Genomic DNA, 22533 nt, shown 5'->3' with positions numbered 1-22533 from the left:
TTGCTCTCAGCTTTTTGAGATAGAAGGATAGATTTTTTTGTCTGTCAAATAATCATCTGCAAGTCTTACTCTCTTATAAATTGATTTTTCTCACCAGCGTTAAATAGTAGATGGTACAATATGTTATCTTCCTTGGTGGGGATTAATGGTTTAGGTATTCTGTGCTGATGAGTTTGTGGGGGTAAGGATTGCTATACTTTTGAATGTAGATTTCTATAGAACTTATACATTGTCCAACTAAAATTCTTGCCTGTTACCCACCTCTTCACAGACATATACATGATAATATTTCTTAGAATAATCACTTTTGCAACAAAGAAAAAGATGGATTGGAAGAAGTGATTAGGTTGAAGGAATGTCTATTGTAGCATTTCAAGTGAGGCATAATTAGGACCTGAACTTTATCAGCAAGGACAGCAAAAAGGAAAAACTTCAGAACAATTCAGAAGGGATAATCAGTAATTTTTCATGTTTATTTGTTAAGGGAGGTAGAGTCCAACTCAGCCCCCAGCCCTCTGATTTGAGAAACTGGATGAATGATGACTAATTTGTTGGATGAAGGTACAAATAGAAAAGCAGGAGTGAGTTGGGGTGACAGATAATTCTAGTTTGGAAAACAATGAAATACCTACAGCACTTTGAAGAGGATATATCAGGTGCGTAGTTGGATATTCCAGCCTAGATAGCAAGGGAAAGATCCTGGACTGAAGGGATAGTTGTCACCCTAGGAAATGTGTAGAATGAGAAAAGAATAGCATTAGTGTGAAAGCCTCCTTATAAATATGCTTGTGTCTAAGAGGTAAAAAAAATTTCTGAAGCAAAGGAAATCTCTTATAGGCATACCTCATTTTATTTGTACTTTATTGTGCTTCACTGATTTTGAGTTTTGTTTTGTTTGTTTTTTTTACAAATTGAAGGTAACAGTGAAAATTCTGAAGGTAAATCATTAATGTCAGTAGAGAGAAATGATGATTGATGATTTTTAAATCCCTTTAACAATCTGCAATGCAATATATTCTTAAGAAGGAAGGAGAAATGTTTGGATAATAATGACACCGTTTTTGAACAGCTGTTAACTATTAGCTTTTTTGACATTCTCTTTAATTAGCACATTCACAAAATTAAAATCCTATAATTTTGACATAGTATCTAATAAAGAAAGGGAGTTTTGTTTATATTGTTGAAAGATGCATGTAAACGCTGTTCAATGAGTATTGCCTATATATTGCATGGAGCAAATGTAATACAGTACTTGATTATGTGTATCTAATCTTATTTCCTGTCTCCCTTAAATGTTGCACTATCTTTAAAAAATAAAATGTACCAGTTGGATATGCAAAGAAAATATAGTTCATCTTTTTCTTTCCCTTTCTTCCTTCTTTCTTTCTTTCTTTCTTTCTTTCTTTCTTTCTTTCTTTCTTTCTTTCTTTCTTTCTTTCTTTCTTTCTTTCTTTTTCTTTTTCTTTTTCTTTCTTTCTTCTTTCTTTTCTTCTTTCTTTCTTTCTTTCTTTCTTTCTTTCTTTCTTTCATTTTTAAAGTATTTATTTATTGATTTAGATATATTTATTTAAGAGTGAGAGCACAAACAGGGGGAAGAGCAGAGGGAGGGGTAAACAAACAGATTCTCCACTGAGTGGGGAGCCTGACATGGCGCTCAATCCCAGGACCCTAAGATCATGACCTGGGCTGAAATCAAGGGTAGGACACTTAACAGACTGAGCCCCTTACAGTTTTTACTTAAATTCCAGTTAGTGGGGAATCCCTGGGTGGCTCAGCGGTTTAGCGCCTGCCTTCGGTCCAGGGCGTGATCCTGGAGTCCTGGGATCAAGTCCCACATCAGGCTGCCTGCACGGGGTCTGCTTCTGCCTCTGCCTGTATCTCTCTCTCTGTCTCTCATGAATAAATAAATAAAATCTTTAAAAAAATAAAATTAATTCCAGTTAGTGAACATAGAGTGTAATATTACTTTTGTGTGTAATTTATTTATTTTTTTAAAATAACTGACCTCAGCTTCTCATAGGGTCTCCTCTCTGTTCTCTCCTATTTAGCTGGGAAATGATGAGTTAAACTTATTAATGCCATCTATTTACTTCCAGTTCAGAGTCTCTTTTGGGTGAATGCTAAATTTTACAGTTTTTCTCTCCATTTCATATTCCTGAGGATGGCATATAAGTAGATTATCATACCTCTTGATTTGCCTGGGACAGTCCTGGTATGTGTCTATTGTTCTGATATAAATTTTAGTAGAACTCCCTTTTATTCTTGGAAAGGTGCCTATATGGATAAATGGTCACCCTAAATATAGGTGTATAGTAATAGGAGTAAGCTAGAACTGGGGGAGGGGTGAAGTTGGGGCTTTGAGTTTGTCTGGGATCTAAAAGTTGTCTTTGGACTTGTACTAATTTATGCTGCAGGTTTAAAGACTGGTTCTATACCTAGGCTGGACTCTGCTAATAAAGCCTTTGGTAAACTTATAGCCTTATTTAGGGCCTGAGATCCTCCATTGCTGATTTTTTCTCACCTTAGCTTTTGTTGCTACCCAAAACTCCTTGAGTGTCATTGAAGTCCTCCATGCAGACTTTGACTTGATTACCTTTCTGCAACCTTTGTGGTAGAGTCACCAGCAGAGCAGCCCTATGCCAGGTATTTTGGTTCTAATTTGAGCACCTTCTGCATTGCCCTTGGTATTTGGAACCTTGAGAACTCATTCACAATCTACAGGAATTAAGGGACTCTCAAGGAGGGCTAACTGAGGTCTCCTCTCTGAGTAGTCCAGACTCTTATTTTGATGTTGCGTTTCCACCCTGTGTGGATATTTCTACCTAGAGTGAGTTTGGCACATGCCCCCTCTGCTTTTGGCTTTCTCTGCACTTCTTCTAATGTCATTTTCCTACCTAGTACCCCCACCTCCAGATTTAGGACTTGATGGAGAAGTCACTTCCCTCTGTCAAACTGCTTATTTCCCAAGGCTCTGTCCCCTTTTTCTTAGTAATAATCCTCTAGTATGGAAGGCATGGAGCAGGAATCTATGTTTGGTCACATCCTGAATTTTTTCTACATTCTGTAGCTAATAGTAAAACTCTGTGTTTTTCATCTACATGTTAAGAGGAACTCTAGGAATGTAGTAGGATGCTACATGTGCCTTTCAGGTAGCCTTAGAGTTTGAACTGTGATGAAAATAGATGAAAACAAAATAAAATGACAATTACTCCCATCCCCATCAGTGTAGATTTATCTATGTGCAGTTTGTAAAAGGTGGGATCAAAAATCAATTCCTCATGGTTTTGCTCATCACCAAGCTCCAAACTATTTAGGAAATAGCTAAGAATGTGCTGAAGGGATGAAATGACCAAACATATATTTCTTTTTTTTTTTTTTTAATTTTTATTTATTTATTTTATGATAGTCACAGAGAGAGAGAGAGAGAGAGAGGCAGAGACACAGGCAGAGGGAGAAGCAGGCTCCATGCACCGGGAGCCCGACGTGGGATTCGATCCCGGGTCTCCAGGATCCCGCCCTGGGCCAAAGGCAGGCGCCAAACCACTGCGCCACCCAGGGATCCCCATATATTTCTTTGATAAGAATTATTGGTATTATACGCAAGGAGAGGGGTTGGCTTATTCCTTCACCTCAACATAAAAGAGGAAGCTCCAAGAGAACCATTTGAGAAGTTTGACATATGTTTCCTAGAACTTGGTTTCTAACTCTGAAAAGTCTAAAGGCAAGATCAGTTAGCAGTCTGTTAGATGCTTTGGAATGGGTGAATAAAGAGGAAGCTAGATGTACTTTCGGAGTTTGGGACAACAAAATTTGTGCATAATACCTATAGGTCAGGTATAGATCCCACACAAGAGGGTCAGTTATGGATCATCTTGGAAAGGATCATGCCCAGTATGACTTCTTGCAAAGGACAAGGTAAACTCAATTGAAAGAGGCTGAAAGTTCTATCATCAAATTCAAAAACTGAGATCATAAATAGCAGCAAGTGAGAGAGCCCCAAGCGTAGGTAAACCTTATCACTGAATCCTTCAAAATACTTCAGATTTGAAAGTCAACATTTTGTTATCTGTCACACCCAGAAAGTAACCAATGGCATCTTATAATAGTATCAGTCAAGATAAAGAAAGATTCTTTCTGTCCCTTTATATAATTCCTTTCCCCTATTCCAATGGCAGAAGATCCCAAAGAGTAGTTATCAAACTGGGGAGGAAAAAGAACAAGAAATGAAGAAGAAACCAATCATGGCTGATTTCCTCACTGCAGCTTTTGAGTCTAACTCTGTCCTAAGTTGAGAAAAGGAAGAAATTTAAATCAGATAATAAGAGTTTGGTGTTGCGGTATTATGCTGGGCTCTTTATTACCCCAAAATGACTGTTAACAGAAATGATGGAATACACCGAAAAGTTCATTCAAGGGTAAGAAAATACTATTTTTGGCAGGGCGAATTTAGAGAGGAATTAGGAAAGAATAAAATTGGTTTTTGCTTACTGAATTCAATTGTTCAATAAATCAGCAAAGGAATTTAGAAAATCTCACATTTGACTTTCAACGCCATTGTCTTGGTAGGGACTCAGAAATCTCATTTTAGTTGTCAAAGGCTGAGCTTTGACCCTTTTGTATTCTTCTTGTAATTCTCTAATACACATTTCAGTAGAATTGGGGGTGGTGTCATTCGTAAAAGAGAAAAGGATAGGGCTGTCTGGGTGGCTCAGTCAGTTAAGGGGTTAAGGGTCTGCCTTCAGCTCAGGTCATGATCCCAGTGTCCTGAGACTGAGCCCTGTGTCGGGCTCCCTGCTGAGCAGGGAGTCTGCTTCTTCCCCTCTCTCTCTTCCTGCCCCTCCCCCTACTCATGCTCACACTCTCTCAAATAAATAAATAAAATCTTTAGATCCTGGAGACCCGGGATCAAATCCCACATCAGGCTCCCAGTGCATGGAGCCTGCTTCTCCCTCTGCCTGTGTCTCTCCTTCTCTCTCTCTCTCTCTGTGACTATCATAAAAAATAAATAAATAAATAAATAAATAAATAAATAAATAAATAAAATCTTTAAAAAAGAGAGAAAAGGATATTAATTTTTAAAAAGTATTATCTTTCATGTTACTTGAAATCATGACCACAACCCTAGGAAACAAGATTGCCATTCTTTTTACATGAATGAGGCAACCAAGAATCAGGTCAGGTTGAGTGAATCTTCCAAGGCCACTCAAGTGTGAGTAGCAGAACTGGACTTTTTTTTTTTTTTTTTTTTAATTTATGATAGTCACACACACAGAGAGAGAGAGAGAGGCAGTGACATAGGCAGAGGGAGAAGCAGGCTCCATGCACCGGGAGCCCGACGTGGGATTCGATCCCGGGTCTCCAGGATCGTGCCCTGGGCCAAAGGCAGGTGCCAAACCGCCGCACCACCCAAGGATCCCAGAACTGGACTTTAAACCCAGGTCGGTCTGATTGTAAACATATACCTTGTCCTCTATATGTATTGTTTCACACTGAAAAATGTATGAATATATTGCCTTTTATTATTAAACTATTTTTTCATATACGTATGGAAACTTTTTTTAATGAGTTACATTTTTCCTGCAGGATATTTGATAGCTTATAAATGCTTTTATAAGTATTATTTGAGGATTCTCAAAAGTTACTGGAAGATTAAGAGAATAACCATTAATTTGTTCTTGTTATAGAGCGATGACATTAGCAGACCAAAATATATCTCCAAAACCAAAGAATACTTCACATTCAGAATCAGGTAATAAATAGTGAAACTAATCATTTTCATAATTCTGTATTTCTTTATTTTTGTGACAGTGCAGTATATTTTGAGAAAATTGGTATCCCGGGAAATTGAGCGCTTTTTAGCTTGGTTGTATTTTAAGAATTGAAGATATGTGAAGTTAGAATGCGGGTCTTAGCTATCCCTACAATACCCATCATTAATTCATTTCATAAACATTTACTGAGTATACACTCTGTATTAGGCATTGTTATATATACTGGTGAGAAGTAATATAAATTCCTTGCCTCCCAAGTTTCTGTTGTGGGAAAAGTATAATTAATAAATAAATATATTGGAATTATGTGTAATGATTAAAAATAAAAGGGTCAACACAATGCCTTGCATTATAGACACTCAATAATTTAGTTTATTATTAGGATAACTTAGCCAAACATTTCCAACCTTATTAATCCATGTTATATCTCAGATTCCTATTTTTATTTCCCAAATCAAGTTTTATAGCATCTGTTTTTGGGTAAACTGGAAGAATGACTGGTTTTACTCTTAATAGATATTTTAATATAAACTTTAGAAAGTTTTTTTTTGCATAATCTTCACTTTAAGAAATTATCTTAATGAGTATTTCCCTACATACCGGGTCTTATGTTAGGAATTCTAAGTAAAAATGATTAAAATAATTGCTATTCTGAGGTAAATTAAATAAGTGATAAAAACTAAACTTGTAAAAGCACACATCTTTTTAAGGAGTGGCTAGCATCTACTACTCTGGAGGGTGAACATTAGAAGGGAGATTTGTTTTATAGCAAGAGTAAAGGGCATTTGTGAACAAGAGGAGAGGTTATGAAAAGAAAAGTGGTAAGGGTACTAAAAACAATCATGATTTTACTTAGGTCTTGCCCAATAAAAAGTTGCTTTGGCTGTAGAAAATATTATTTATAAGGCCTGATAGTAAGGGAGAATAGTGATTCTGGAATTATGTATGCTTTTGTATTATTTTTATGTGGTTGATTGACTTGAAATTTAAAATTAAATCACATCTTGCTCAGGAGGTATTTTTTACCTCCTTAATTCAACAAATCCCTCTTTATTCCAGTTGTGTGTCACGTTCTTTACTAAATGTTAAAAAATAGTCTAATCATACAAACAAATAAGAAATTACTTTTCAGGTACCTCCTGCTCCTTTTCAATCTTATCTACCACTATTAGCAATTACATAGGGGAGTTCTTCAAGGCTGGTTCCTAGATTTAAATCTTTTTAAAATTTACTCCCAGGAATCTCTGGGTGGCTCAGCGGTTTAGCGCCTGCCTTCGGCCCAGGACGTGATCCTGGAGTCCTGGGATCAAGTCCCACATCAGGCCCCCTGCATAGAGCCTGCTTCTCTCTCAGCCTGTGTCTCTGCCTCTCTCTCTCTCTGTGTGTCTTTCATGAATAAATAAAATCTTAAAAAAAATTTACTCCCTGATATGTATAGTGTCCTACAAAAAGCAAAGTTTCCAAGTTTTCTCTCAATGCAGACTCTTCTCTGAGACTACAACCCTTATATGCAGCTGCTGTCTCAACATCTCCTCTTGGTTGTTTCAGAGACACCTCATCACACCATTCATTAATTCCATTCATTCAACAAGTATTTATTAATCACCTATAGTGTGACATAAAGTATTTTAGTTGCTGGGGAAAATGACAGAGTCATTACCCTAACAGAGTTATGTTATAGTAGAGAAAGAAAGACACTAAACAGTTAAACAAATACATATACAACAACATCAGAAATATGAGTATTGAAGGAAGGTAAAGTGGGTAAAAACAGAGTGTGACTATGGATGCTATTTTAGACAAGGTAATAGGATAGGCCTTTCTGAGATTACATTTGTATAGAGCTTGAATGAAGTGAGAGAGTGGGTCATGTGAAAATCTGTGACAGACCATGCTGGGCAAAGGGAACAACAAGAGAAAAGGCCAGGAGATGGGAAAGAGCTCTGCGTGTTTGAAGAATAGAAAAGAGATTAGTATGACTGGAGCAAAATGAGTAAAAAAAAAAAAAAAAAACAAAAAAAAAAAGACTACATTTGTGTTTAGGGGGGTAATCAGGTGGTATAATGTAGTCTCCTATGCTATCATAAGAAGTAGGGATTTTATTCTAAGTGTGACAAGAAACACATCTCAGAGCAAAGGGATAACTTAATTAGATACATATTTTAGAATTATCACTGTGGCTACCATATGGAGAATAGACGAAGAGGGCAAGTGAAAGCAGAGACCCTGTTAAACTATTGTGGTGGTCAGAAAATAGTATATGAGAGTAAAGTGGTAGCAGTTGTCTGATTTGGAATACAACTTAAAGCAGATGTGCCGGGATTTTCTGATGATGCTGGATATTGGATAAAAGAGAAAAATGGAAGTCAAAGATGAGTCTAAAATAATTGGTTTAAGCAAGTGGATGAATGTTGGTATTTCTTGCAATAGGAACACTAGAGTACAGAGCAAGTTGGGAGAATGATTAAGAGAATTTGGTTTCAACATTAATAGCTGAATTGAAAAGCTATTGAAATAATTCAAAGGTAATTCTTATGTTGACTTAAAGCAAGGTACCAGTGTTAAAAATAAAGAAAAGCCAAATTTGTGGTATTTAGTAACATTGGCACATAGCAGACTAGATATTAGTTGCTTGGATAGAGCCTGGAGAGTGAAAAAAAAAAAAAGAGTCAGGACTGAAGAGGAGCCATAGAAGGGACCAGAGGGGAAAATGTTCATGTTTGTTGTACTGGTGTCCAGTAAGTTAGGACAAAAGGTTTTGTTCATAATGGTGGGCCCTGAAACTAGATTGCTATGGGTCTGGGAATAAACAGGAGGAGAGGAAGTTATGTTAGTATATGTGGACAGCTCTTTGAAGAAACATGCCTATGGAGAAGAGGGAGAGAGAGGATGTAGCAGGAAGGCGTATGGGATGCAGATAAAGTTTTTGATAAGATAAAGGAGTTCTGACCATATTGTATATACTGATCGAAATTTTGCAGTATAAAGGGAGAGCCTGAAAATATAGGAGAGTGGAAATGGAAGGATAATTAATGAAGAATTTTAATCACATGCAACTATCTGTGCTAATTAAAAAGTAAATATTTGACATAGAGCTTATTTACTCCTGTGAAACTTGGAGCTCTTGTAAAGCTCTGTCTATAGCAACAGGTTATTCAAGACATATATGTTTTTCTTCTAAAACTATTTCAAAGACACAGTCATTAAAATCAGGGTGAGTTTTTTTTCCCAAATTTGAGTTCTGTTTTCTGTACTTGTAGTTAATGGAGGTTAGATAATTAAAATATTGAAACATCTTTTTTCTTTACAGATAATGCAGCTTGTGAAGTTTTACTTGCTGAGAAAACTTATCCTTCAGCCCCTGAAAAAACAAAGAAAAAAGCAAGTGTTGAAGTGGAATAACTACATAAATCATAAATTTCATTAATACAGGACATATTTTAACCAACAATTTTATAGGAATTATTTTCCAGCTATTTGAGTCAATAATTTCAAACAGTTTTTAGATTTACTAATTATATTATATTACTGTTGCATGAATATATACTCTATATAAGTTTAATGAAAGAGAATTAAAGTTTACAGTTTTTCCAAATTCCTTTTGGATAATTGGATGTCTATTAAACATTAATTTAAGGTAAAAATAAGACACTTGCTATGTAACCAGAGCAGTGTTTTATACTGAGGAGAATTTGTGATTTAATACTTTAGACCTAGAATCTAGAGGTCTTTGGGGAAAAATTTGAGCTTTATTTTGTATGTACCAGGAGCTACTCTTTGAGTGACTAGTCAATGCTAACCATTATTCTAAGCACTTTTTATAAATTATATCTTTTCCTTATAGCATTCCTACCAGCTGAATTTTGGGTTTGCTTTGCTTTGTTTTCACCTACTTTAGAGCTGAAAAAAATGAGATTTAGATATTAATTAGTATATTTGAGGAGTTTGTGGCCAGTGTTTCTGGATCAAATGCCTGTATTCTTTCCACTACACTTTACTGTCATTATATACATTGGGTAAAAAAAAATTGAAAAGGTCTAGAATCCAGTAGGAAGTTTCAGATATTTTAGGTGCAAGATTGTGGTGGCTTTGACGAAGATTTTTTGTAGGAGAGATGGTAAATATGCATGAATTCAAAGTAATTTTGCCTGTAGAGTCCATCAATTAGAGATAGAAGATGTAGCAGTGAGATGTCAAAAAAGACTTCTGAGTTTCTGTCTTAAGCAGCTTTGGTGGGTAAAAGTGCTATTTAGAGTGATAGGAGAGGCAGGAGGTCTGAGAGTATACAAAAATGAAAATGGTGGAAGAACTATTGGCTATAAATCTGCAAATTAAGGACACCTGGGTGGCTCAGTGGTTGAGCATCTGCTTTTGACTTAGGGCGTGATCCCTAGGTCTGGGATCGAGTCCCGTATTGGGCTTCTGTAGAGAGCCTGCTTCTCCCTCTGGCTACGTCTCAGCCACTCTCTCTCTGTCTCTTGTGAATAAATAAATAAAATCTAAAATAAAAATCTGCAAATTAGGAAAGCAGAAGAGGAGTATACAGTGTTAACAGATACTTTTAAGTTTATAGAAATACATGAAAGCACCAGAGAAAGAATGAGTATCTACAGAGTGAGGAAGAGAAAAGGGTCCAGGATCATTCCTTGGAATACTCTATATTCAGGTAGAAAAGAGTGGACAGAGAAAAGGAGGAAAATAAACAGAATGTAGTATCATAGAAGCCAAGAGACAAGAACATTTACTTCTAAAAGGGGGAGTGGTTAACAATCCTGAATGTTGCTTGGAATCCCAGTGTTATAAAGAACTTTGCAAAATTGGAGGGCATCCAATTTCTGGTCTAGCATGTAAGGAACTTAGAAGTCACCACTCTGGCCTAACAAGTAAAAATCTGAACATAGGGGCACCTGGGTGGTACACTTGGTTGAGTGTCTGACTTTTGGTTTCAGCTTGGGTAGTGATCTTGGGATTGTGGATCAGCCCTGATTTGGGCTCTGGGATCCATGTGATGTCTGCTTGATATTCTCTCTCCCTCTGCTCTCACCCTCTGTTTGCATACTCTCTCTCTAAAATAAATGAATACATCTTAAAAAAAAAAAAAAACCTGAACAAAGTTAAAAACCAACAAGACTTTCTAGATATGTCAGATAAAAAAAGGTCATAGGTCACAGTGCTGAACTAATACTTGGAAAAACAGACAGGTGGATACAGAGAATCATTACTTATCAGAGCCAAAACACTTGAACAAAAACCTCCCAGAGAACCAGCGCTGGGATGGGAAAGCCAGTGCTGGTGTGTTTGATGAGTTGCTGGAGGCTCAGTGAGGACACCACTCAGGGTTAAAAACAAGACAGACACAGTCATCAGGGGGCCTTGACACTTTTGTGAGTTTTTTATCTTTAGGAAGGACCTTTACCAGATCTCACAGTCATGTCTGAGAAAAATCCCCTTATGCTTTTGGTAGTGGGAAGGGGAAAAGAACTGTTCTGAAATATACTAGAATATTCTGTTCTTAACAAAGTCTTCCCTCAGAAGAAAATGTTTCACTAGAGTCTAACTTGTTGGGGTTTTAGTAGAGTCTAACCTACCTTGGGGAAGGGAAATATTCAACTTCAGCCACCTCTGTTTTTTCAAATGAGGAAAGGAAAATACTCTGATTCCAGCTCCCTCTAGCCTTACACATGGGGGAATGGAAATACCCATATACAGCTCTGTCTAGTTGTCCTGTCCCACCTAAGGAGGTGTGTGGACTAGGAAATACTGCTGAATTTTACCTTCCAACGGCACAGGCTCAACAAAAAAGACCTAATCATAGCACTATGACTTACACCTTGCCAATATATTACTAATGGCCGGTTCAGCACAGTTCCCATTACCCAGTACATCTTGTCTACCTTTTAGTAAAAAATTACAAGGCTTATTAAAAGGCAAGAAACACAGTTTGAGGAGACTGAATAGATATCGGAACCAGAGTCAAATGTGATGGTAGTATTAGAATGATCAAACCAGAATTTTAAATAACTATTATTTTTTATAAAGATCTTAATTATTTGAGAGAGAGAGAGAACATGAGCAGGGGGAGGGGCATAGGGAGAGAGAGAGAAGCAGACTCCCTGCTGACCAGGAAGCCCAATGCAGGGATCTATCCCAGGACCCTGAGATGATGACCTGAGCCAAAGGCAGATGCTCAACCAACTGAGCCACCCAGGTGCCCTTAAATAACTATTATTAATATGCTAAATGCATTATAGGAAAAAGTAGACAACATGCAAGAACAAGTAGATAATATAGACAGAGAATTGAAAATTCTTAGAAAGATAAAAAAAGAAATGCTAGAGATAAAAAATACTATAGCAAGAATGAAGAATGCCTTTGATGGATTTATTAGTAGACTGGACATAGCTGAAGAAAGAATACCTGAGTTTGAGGATATGACACTAGAAGCTTCCAAATCTGAAAAGCAAAGAGAAAAAAGACTGAAAAAAAGAGAACAGAATATTAAAAAAATGTGGAACAATTACAAAAAGTATGACATACACATAATTGAAATTCCAGAAAGAGAAGAAATAGAGAAAGGAACAGAAACAATGTTTGAAGCAATAATGACTGAGAATTTCCTAAAATTAATGTTAGATACCAAACAATGGATTCAGGAAATTCAGAGAACACCAAGCAGGATAAATGCTTTCAAAACTATACCTAGATTTATCATATTCAAACATAAAGAAAAAAATCTTGAAAGAAGCCAGAGGGAAAAAAACACCTTGTTTATAGAAATAGAGCAGAGGTAAAAATTACAGATCTCTCCATAGAAACCATCATGCAAGAAGAGTGAAGAGAAATATTTAAAGTCCTGAGAGAAGAACCCACCAACGTAGAATTCTATACCCATGAAATTGTGAAGTAGAATTAATGACTTTCTAATGTGAACAAAAATTATAATTTGTTGCCAGTAGGCTTGCCTTTAAAAAATATTAAAGGAAGTTTTTCAGGGAGAAGGAAAATAACATGTCAGTATAGGTTTAACTATCTTAATAAATGTAGCACTGTGGTACATTATGTTAAATAAGGGAGGTTGTACATGTAGGGTCAAGTGCTATATGGGAACTCTACATTTTGCTCAATTTTGCTGTGAAACTCAAACTTCTATTAAAAAATTCATTAAATTTTAAAAAGTCAGTTGCATTCAGAGTCAAGAAGGAAACCGACTTTAGTAAGAATTTTAGTGGACTGCTGAGAGGCAAGCCAGATTGGAATAGATTGAAAAGTTAACAGAAAAGAAGGAAATATAAAATATAAAAAGAACTAAATTTGGATACCAACTACATAAAACATATGTGGAGATGGGGAGTAAATGTGTAGGACATTTTTATGCAATTGAAATTATCACCTTAAAATAGACCATCCTAACTATTTTGAAAGCCCTATGGCAATCCAAAGTACAAGTCTTAAAGAGACGTACACATGGTAAAGAGAAAAAAGGCAAAGCACACCACTACAAAAAAAAAAAAAAATCAATTCACAAAGACAGCAAGAAAGGAAGATAAGAATAAAGCATGTACAGAACAACCAGAAAGCAATTAAAAAATGATGATAGTCCTTACTATCAATAAGTTCTTATCTATCAAGAATTACTTTAAGTTAAATGATTTAAATTTGCCATTTAAAAGACAAAAAGTGGGAGAATAAGAAAATAGCCCAACTATATGCCTATATGCTGCCTACAAGAGATTCATTTAAGTTTTGTTTTATTTTGGGCGCAGGAGCCTTGAACTCATGATGTTGAGATCAAGAATCATACATTTAACCAACTGAGCCACCCTGGTGTCTTATAGATTTGCTTAAGGTTTAAAGACAATTAAGCTAAAAGTGAAGGTATGGAAAAAATTATTCCATGGTAGTGGAAAATAGAAGAGATAGATCAGGAGTAGTTATACTTAATATATCAGACAAAATAGGTTTTAAGTTAAAAGCTATAATAAGAGACAATGTTATTACATAATGATAAAGGGGCCAATTCATCAACAGGGTATAACAGTTGTAAATATATAAACATCCAATACCGAAGCACCTAAATATATTAGTCATTAACAAGTCTGAAGGCAGAAATAGACAACAGTGCAATAGTAGTAGAATACTTTAATACCTTACTATTCAACAATACATAGAATATCCATACAGAAAATCATCGAGGAGATAATGGATTTGAACAATTTAGACCAAGTGGACCTAACACACATATAACGAACATTTCATTCAACAACAGTGGAATCCACATTCTTGTCAGTGTACATGGAACATGCTCCAGGATAGATCACATGTTGCATCACCAAACAAGTTTTAACAAAGTTAAGAAGATTGAAATTATGTCATGTATCTTTTCTGACATATGGTGTGATAATAGAAATTTATAACAAGGAAAGGAGAAAAATTCACAAATATGTGAAAATTAAACAGTACATTTGTGAACAACTAATGAGTCAAAGAAGAAATCAAGAGCTATCAAAAAAAAATCTTGAGACAAATGAAAATGGAAATACAACATACCAAAACTTATGGGATGCTGCAAAAGTAACCTAAGAGGGAACTTTGTTGTGACAAATATCCATATTAAGAAAAATTTAGGATCTCAAACATGCAACCTAACCTTATATGGGAAGGAATTAGAAAAAGAACAAAGTCCAAAGCAGAAGAAAACAAGAATAAGAAATAAATGAAATAGAGATTAAAAAGACAAAAAGAATCATTAACAAAACTAAGAGTTGGGGTTTTTTTTATTCATAAATTTATTTTTTATTGGTGTTCAATTTGCCAACATATAGAATAACACCCAGTGCTCATCCCGTCAAGTGCCCACCTCAGTAAGAGTTGGTTTTATTAAAAGATAAACAATTGAAAAACTTTTATCTAGTCTAAAAAAGAAAGAATTGGCTCATTAACAAAATTATAAATGAAAGAGGAGACATTATGGTTCATACCACAGAAATACAAAGAAACATATCAGGCTACTATAAATAATTATATACCAACAAATTAGACAACTTAGAAGATATGGATAAATTCCTAGAAACAGAAACTTACCAAGACTAAATCATGAAGTAATAGAAAATTTGAACAGACAATAAAAAGCAAGGAAATTGAATCAGTAATAATAAACCACCCAGCAAATAAAAGGGACCAGATGACTTCGCTGGTGAAGTCTACCAAATGTTTAAAGAAGAATTAATTCCAATCCTTCTTTAACTTTTCTAAGAAATTGAAGAGGAAGGAACACTTCCAAACTCATTTTACAAGGCCAGAATTACTGTGACGCCAAATCCAGGCAACAACACTGAAAGAAGGACACCTTGGTGGCTCTGTGGTTGAGCGTCTGCCTTCGGCTCAGGTCATGATCCTTGAGTCCTGGGATCGAGTCCTGCATCGGACTCCCTGCATGGAGCCTGCTTCTCCCTCTCTGTCTGTGTCTCTGCCTCATTCTCTCTCTCTCTCTCTCTCTCTCTCTCTTTGAGTCTTTCATGAATAAATAAATAAAATTTTAAAAAAAACACTGAAAGAAAAGAAAATCACAGACCAATATCCCTAATAAACAATAGATGTAAATATCCTCAACAAAATACTAGCAAACCAAATTCAAGAGCATGATGAAAAGATTATATGCCATGATCAAATAGGATTTATCCCTGAGATACAAGGATAGTTCAACATAAAATCAATTAATATAATAACCCACATTAACAGAATGAAGGATAAAAATCATATGATCATTTCAATAGGTGCAGAAGAGCATTGGACAAAGTTCATCCTTTCATGATAGAACTGTTCAACATATTGGGTGTAGAAGGAATGTACATCAACATAATAAAGCCTATATATGACAAGTGTACGGCTTACATCATACTCAACAGTGAAAAGCTGAAAACCATTTGCCTAAGGTTAGGAATAAGAAAAGATGTTCACTTTTGCCACTTCTATTCAACATGGTACTTACTGCAAGTTTAACCAGAGCAATTAGGTAATTGCTCTGAGAGAAATAAAAATCATCCATATAAGAAATGAAGAAACAAAATTATCTGTTTGTAGATGGCATGATCTTGTTTAATGAAAACCCTAAAGGCTTCACTGAAAAACTGCCAGAATAAATAAATTTAGTAAAGTTCTAGAATACAAAATCAACATACAAAAATCTGTTGTGTTTCTATACACTAGCATGAAACTATTTGAAACAAATTATGAAGCAATTCTGTGAGATAAGAGAAAAAATATACATTGGTTTCTGTCCCCATTTCCTGGCATAGGGCTCTTAAACACTTGTAATTTCCTAAGTGATAAGAACACCAGGAGCATCTCTTGTTTTATTATTTAGTGTTTTTTGCCTCATCCCTCACACAGGGCTCCTAAAATCCTTCCAATTCCTAATTGATAAGAATACTAGAGGATCTTTTTGGGGTACCTGGGTGGCACAGTCCGTTTGGTGCCCACTCTTGGTTTTGGCTCAGGTCTTGATCTTGGGATTGTGAGATCAAGCCCCACATCAGCTCCATGCTCAGTGTGAAGTCTGCTTGGGACTCTCTGTCCCTGCCTGCTCTCTCTCTCTCTCTTTAATAAATAAATAAATCTTTAAAAAAATACTAGAGGATCTTTTGGTCATGCAACAACTCTGAGTGGACTCCTAGTTGGCTCCTGGGTAGAGGTTGGTCATCAGAAAGATCAAGCCATAATTAGATGCTTGAAAATTTCAACCCAGCCACCCCCTTCTCTAAAGAGGGGAAAGGGACTGGGATAAAGTTAGTTACTGATTATGCCTACATGAGGAAACCTCCATACAAATTCCAATAATAGGGGATTTAGAGAGCTTCTAGATTGAGGAACACAACCATTTTGGGAGGGTGACAGAGCAGAACTCCATGGTGGCAAATGTTCCTAACTCAAGACCCTCGCAAACCTCATTCTATGTATCCTTTATCATATCCTTTAATAAATTAGTAAATGTAAGTAAGTGTTTCCCTGGGCTATATGAGCTGCTCTAGCAAATTATTTGAACCTGAGGATGGGGTGATGGAGGCTTCCAATTTTTAGCAAATTGTACAGAAGTTGAGGATAATCTAGGGACCTACTACTTGTGTTTGGCATCTGAAGCAGGGTGGGAGCAGTCTTGTGGGACTGAACCCCTAACCTATGGGATCTGACCCCATCTCCAGGTAGACAGTGTTAGAGTTGAGTTGAATTGTAGGACACCTAGCTGGTGTTGCCGAAATTTTCTGGTTGTGGGGAAACTGCCAAACACATTTAGTAACCAGAAGTACTGAAGTGTGAGTAGTAAAGGACACTCACAAGAGAAAAATTCACCAGAGGGAAGACTGTGGTTTTTCCTTTAAAACTCCCATCCAGAATCTCATCAAAAACAGTAAAATACTTAGATATAAATTTAACCAAGAAGATAAAAGACCTGTATACTGTAAACTCTAATCATTGATGAAAGAATTGAGGAAGATACAAATAAATGGAAAGATATCCCACGTTTTTAGATTGGATGAATTAATATTATGAAAATGTCCATCCTACTCAAAGCAATCTACAGAGCCAGTGTAATCTCTTTCAAAGTTCCAATCACATTTTTCTCAGAAATAGAAAAAGAATCCTAAAATTTGTATGGAACCACATAAGACTCTAAATAGCCAAACCAATCTTGAGAAAGAACAAAGCTGAAAAGTATCACATTTCTTGGTTTCAAAATATGTTTCAGAGCTGCAGAAATGGAAACATATGGTACTGGCATAAAAAGAGGCACTTAGACCAGTAGAACAGAATAGAGAGAACAGAAATAAATCCATGTGTATACAGCCAACTGATTTTTGACAAAGGAGCCAAGAACACAAACTGGGGAAGGGATAATTTCTTCAATAAATGCTAATGGGAAAGTTGGATATCTAAATGCAAAAAAATGATACAGGACCCCATTTTTATACCACTCAAAAAATTAAGTCAAAATGGATTAAGAACTTAAATGTAAGATCTGAAACCATAAAACTCCTAGAAGAAAACATAGGGAGAAGCCTTCTTGACGTTGGTCTTGGCAATGATTTCTTTGATAAGATACCAAAAGAACATGCAAGAAGAACTAAAATAAACAAGTGAGACTACATTAAACTAAAGAGCTTCTGCATAGCAAAGGAATTAATTATTAAATTGAAAAAGCAAGCTACAAAATGGAAGAAAATATTTGTAAATCACTTATCTTATAAGGAGTTAATATTCAAAATAGTTAAAGAACCTGCCTGTACAACTCAGTGCCAAAAGAAGCAAATAATACCATTAAAAAACAGGCAAAATGCCTGAATAGACAGTCTCCTGAAGAAGATTTACACACTGTCAAAAAGTACATGAAAAGGTGCAGAATATCATTAGTAATCAGACAAATGCAAATGCAAACCACAAATGACACCTGTAAAGATAACTACTATCAGAAAGACAAGAGATAACAGATGTTGGCAAAGATGTGCAGAAAAGGGAATCCTTAAATACTGTTAGTGGACTGTAAATTGGTACAAATATTATGGAGAACCATATGGTGTCTCCTCAAAAAAAAAAAAAAATAGAACTACCATGTGATCCTGTAGTCTTACTTCCAAAGGAAAAAGGAAATGAAATCAGTATCTCAAGCAGATAGATATCTGCTTTCCCATGTTTACTACAGCATTATTCACAATAACCAAAATATGGAAACAGCCTAAATGTCCTTCAATGGATGAATGGATAAAGAAAGTATGGTATAGATATAGATAAAGATAATGGAATATTAAGTCACAAAGAAGAGAATCTTCCATTTACAACCACAAATATGAACCTGGAGGACATTATGTTAAATGAAATAAACCAGAGAAAGACAAATATTGCATGGCATCACTTATATGTGTAATCCTAAAAAACAAAAGACAAAACAAAGCCAATTTCATAGAAACAGGGAATAGAAAATAGAATGGTAGTTGCCAGGGTCTTGGGGTCTTGGGAAGTGGAGAGATGTAGGTCAAAAAGTACAAATTTTCAAAAAAAAAAAAACAAATTTTCTGTTATAAGGAAAATAAGTTCTGAAGATCTAAAATGTACAGCATTGTGATGATAACAATACAGTATTATATACTTGAAAGTTACTGAGAGTAGATCTTAAGCTTTCTCGCCATATACACACAAAACTAATATGTCAGATGGTAGATATGTTAATTATCTTGGTTTTGATTATCATTTGGCATTTTTATGTATATCATATCATTACTTTTACACTTAAAATATATACAATTATATTTGTCAATTTTCCCTCAATAAAGGTGGGGGAAAAGAAAGTGAGGAAGTAATGACTATACATAGAGCTTGACTCTGAAACGAAATTAAGAAAAAGCACAATAACTAGAAGGAGAGGCAGGGTCAGAGGAAATATTTTTTGTGTGTTTTAAAGACAGAATATACTAAATCATTTTTTAGGGCTAATGGAATAATGGAAGTGAGGAAGAGGGGATAGCTGAATGTAACCCACTAGGCAACTGGAGCTCCTGCAACCTAGAGATCTAGTTGAAATTGACCTTAATTTCACTTCTTTTGCCTAAAACAATAAAACATCTTCCCCATACATTCTGTTTATTTTTTCCATGCTTCTTCACTTTGTCTAAGTGACTCCTAGTTAGCCGTTAGTTACACTTCCCTTTCCTGCTTATGTGCAAACTTCCTCAGTTTCACTCTCCATGAATTCATGTACACATGTACAACACACACACACACACACACACAGATGTCTATACAAATCAAGGATCCTGTAATTTAAATATGTCACATCTTGCAGTTAATGTCATTTCTTATGCGCTTGTATGACCTGTTTCTTCTCAAAAGCTGTGTTTCTAGCAAGTATTTCTTCCTGACTAGTTTTATCATCTTCAGGATGCTGGTGTGTAAGAACTTCCCTATATTTCTCCAGACAAGATATACAAATGGCTAATAAGCACATGAAAAGATGCTTAGTATTATTTGTCATTAGGGAAATGCAAATCAAAACCGTAATGAGATATTACTTCATATCCATTATGACTATAATTGACAGGATAGACAGTAACAAATTATAATAATAACTATTGCATCCTACAACTTCCATGAACCTTGAAAACAAAACTAGTCAGAAAAGACCACGTATTATATAATTCCAGGGTAGGCAAATAAAGAAAAACACAGATTAGTGGTTATGTAAGTCTGCTGGGGTGAAATTGAGATTTACTTCTACAGGTTATGAAGTTTCTTTTAGAGGGAACAAAATATTCTAAAATTAGGCTGTGGTGGAGGAGGAGTTAAGATGGCAGAGGATTAGGGGGACTCTAACCTTGTCTTGTTCCTCTAATATAGCTAGGTAGTTATCAAATGTTTCTGAGCACCCAATAAATCAGTCCTTCAAGAACAAAACCTGCAAGTCTACAAGTAGGAAAGCGACCACTCTTCATGTTCATGGATTGGGAAAACACACATTGTTTAAATGTGTATATCACCCAAAGCAATCTACACATTTACTCCAATCCCTATCAATATACCACCAGCATTTTTCACAGAGCTAGAACAATCCTAAAATATGTATGGAACTGCAAAAGTCCTGGAATAGCCAAAGCAATTCTGAAAAAGAAAAACAGGGATCCCTGCGTGGCTCAGCGGTTGGGCACCTGCCTTTGACTCAGGTTGTGATCCCAGGATCCAGGATCAGGTCCTGCATCGGGCTCCCTGTGAGGAGCCTGCTTCTCCCTCTGCCTATGTCTCTGCCTCTCTCTCTCAGTCTGTGTCTCTCATGAATAAATAAATAAAATCTTAAAAAAAAAAAAAGAAAAACATCATGGAGGCATCATGATTCTATATTTTAAGCTGTATTAGAAAGCTGTAGTCATAAAGACAGTATGGTACTGGCACAAAAACAGACATATAGATGAATAGAAGAGAATAGAGAACTCAGAAATGGATCCACAACTATATGGTCAACTAATCTTCAACAAAGCAGGAAAGAATATCCAATGGAAACAAGACAGTCTCTTCAACAAATGGTGTTGGGAAGACAAGACAGTGACATGCAAAAGAATGAAACTGGACCACTTTTTTACACTATACAGAAAAATAAATTCAAAATGGATGAAAGACCTAAATGTGAGATAGGAAAGCATCAAAATCCTAGAGGAGAACACAGGCAGAAATCTCTTTGAGCTTGGCTGTAGTAGCAACTTCTTACTTGAGTTCACTGGAGGCAAGGGAAACAAAAGCAAAAATGAACTATTGGGACTTCATCAAGGTAAAAAGCTTTTGCACAGCGGGGTTTAAAAAATGGGAAAAGATATTTGCAAATGACATATCTTATAAAGGGTTAGTATCCAAAATCTATAAAGAACTTATTAAACACCCAGAAAACAAATAATCCAATTAAGAAATGGGCAAAAGACATGAATAGACACTTTTCCAAAGAAGACATCCAGGTGGCTGATAGACACAGGAAAAGACACTCAACATCACTCATCATCAGGGAAATACAAATCAAAACCATGATGAGATATCATCTGACACCTGTCAGAATGGCTAAAATTAGTACAAGAAACAACAGGTGTTGGCAAGGATGCAAAGAAAGGGGAATCCTTGTGCACTGTTCATGGGAATGCAAACTGGTGCAGCCACACTGGACAACAGTTTGAAGGTTCCTAAAAAAGTTAAAAGTAGAACTACTCAATGATCCAGCAAGTGCATTACCAGGTATTTTCCCAGAGGATACAAAAATACAGATTTAAGGGAGTACGTGCACTCCAGTGTTTTTAGCAGTGTTATCAACAAGTCAAATTATGGAAAGAGACTAAACATCCATCGACTGATGAATGCATAAAGAAGATTTGGTACACACACACACACACACACACACACACAAAAGGAATATTAGCCATCATAAAGGATGAAATCTTGCCATTTGCAATCACGTGGATGGAACTAGAGTGTATCATGCTAAACAAAATAAGTCAGGGAAAGAAATACTATATGATCTCACTCATATGTGGAATTTAAGTAAGAAATCAGATGAATATATGGGAAGGGGGAAACGAAGAAAAAAGGAGAGAAGGAAACAAGCTGTTAGTGACAACAATAGAGAACAAACAGAGGGTTGATGGAGGGAAGGGGTGGAGGATGGGCTAGATGATGGGTATTAAAGAGGGCACTTCTTTTGATGAGCACTGGGTGATATAGGTAATTGATGAATCGTGGAATTCTACTCCAGAAACCAATATTGCATTGTATGTTAACTAGAATTTAAATAAAAAAGATAAATAAAAATTAAAAATGAATATACTAAAAACTGTTGAATTTTACTTTTAAAAATGGGTGAGCTTTATGGTATGTGAATTATATCTCAATAAAGCAGTTTAAGAAAATCTCAACAAATTCCATATACTATTATGTGGAAGAGGGAAGTCTTTGAAAAGATGAGGAAAGATGGGATCCAAAATACAAGGACTTTTTAAAGGACTGGCCTTTAAAAGAGGAGTGATTGGGACGCCTGGATGGCTTAGCAATTGCCCTTTGGCTCAGGGCATGATCCTGGAGTCTTAGGATCCTGGAGTCTGAGTCCCACATCGAGCTCCCTGCACGGAGCCTACTTCTCCTCCCTCTGCCTATGTCTCTGCCTCTCTGTGTCTCTTGTGAATAAATAAATAAAGTCTTTAAAAAAAGTAAAAGAGGAGTGATATTACCATTGTGCTGTATTTGTAAA

The 22533-nt window shown here is 35.9% G+C and overlaps 1 protein-coding gene across 6 annotated transcripts in view; it reads left to right on the top strand.

The window, feature by feature from the left end:
• MEIKIN (meiotic kinetochore factor) overlaps window positions 1-22533 on the top strand; it is a 77618-nt gene that overhangs the window by 30445 nt on the left and 24640 nt on the right. For all 6 annotated transcript variants that reach the window (XR_012037854.1, XR_012037855.1, XR_012037857.1 and 3 more), the window contains 2 exons: window positions 5685-5749; window positions 9082-9152. Coding sequence is in view for 2 of the 6 variants with exons in the window: in XM_072840919.1 (XP_072697020.1) it covers window positions 5685-5749; window positions 9082-9152 (136 nt within the window). In the remaining 4 variants the exon portion in view is untranslated. The remainder of the gene's footprint in view (window positions 1-5684; window positions 5750-9081; window positions 9153-22533) is intronic.

Source organism: Canis lupus, chromosome 10, assembly GCF_048164855.1.
Source record: "Canis lupus baileyi chromosome 10, mCanLup2.hap1, whole genome shotgun sequence".
In the NCBI taxonomy this organism is placed as follows: domain Eukaryota; kingdom Metazoa; phylum Chordata; class Mammalia; order Carnivora; family Canidae; genus Canis; species Canis lupus.
Note: the sequence above shows the minus strand (reverse complement) of the source record. Positions and strands in the feature narration are given on the sequence as shown.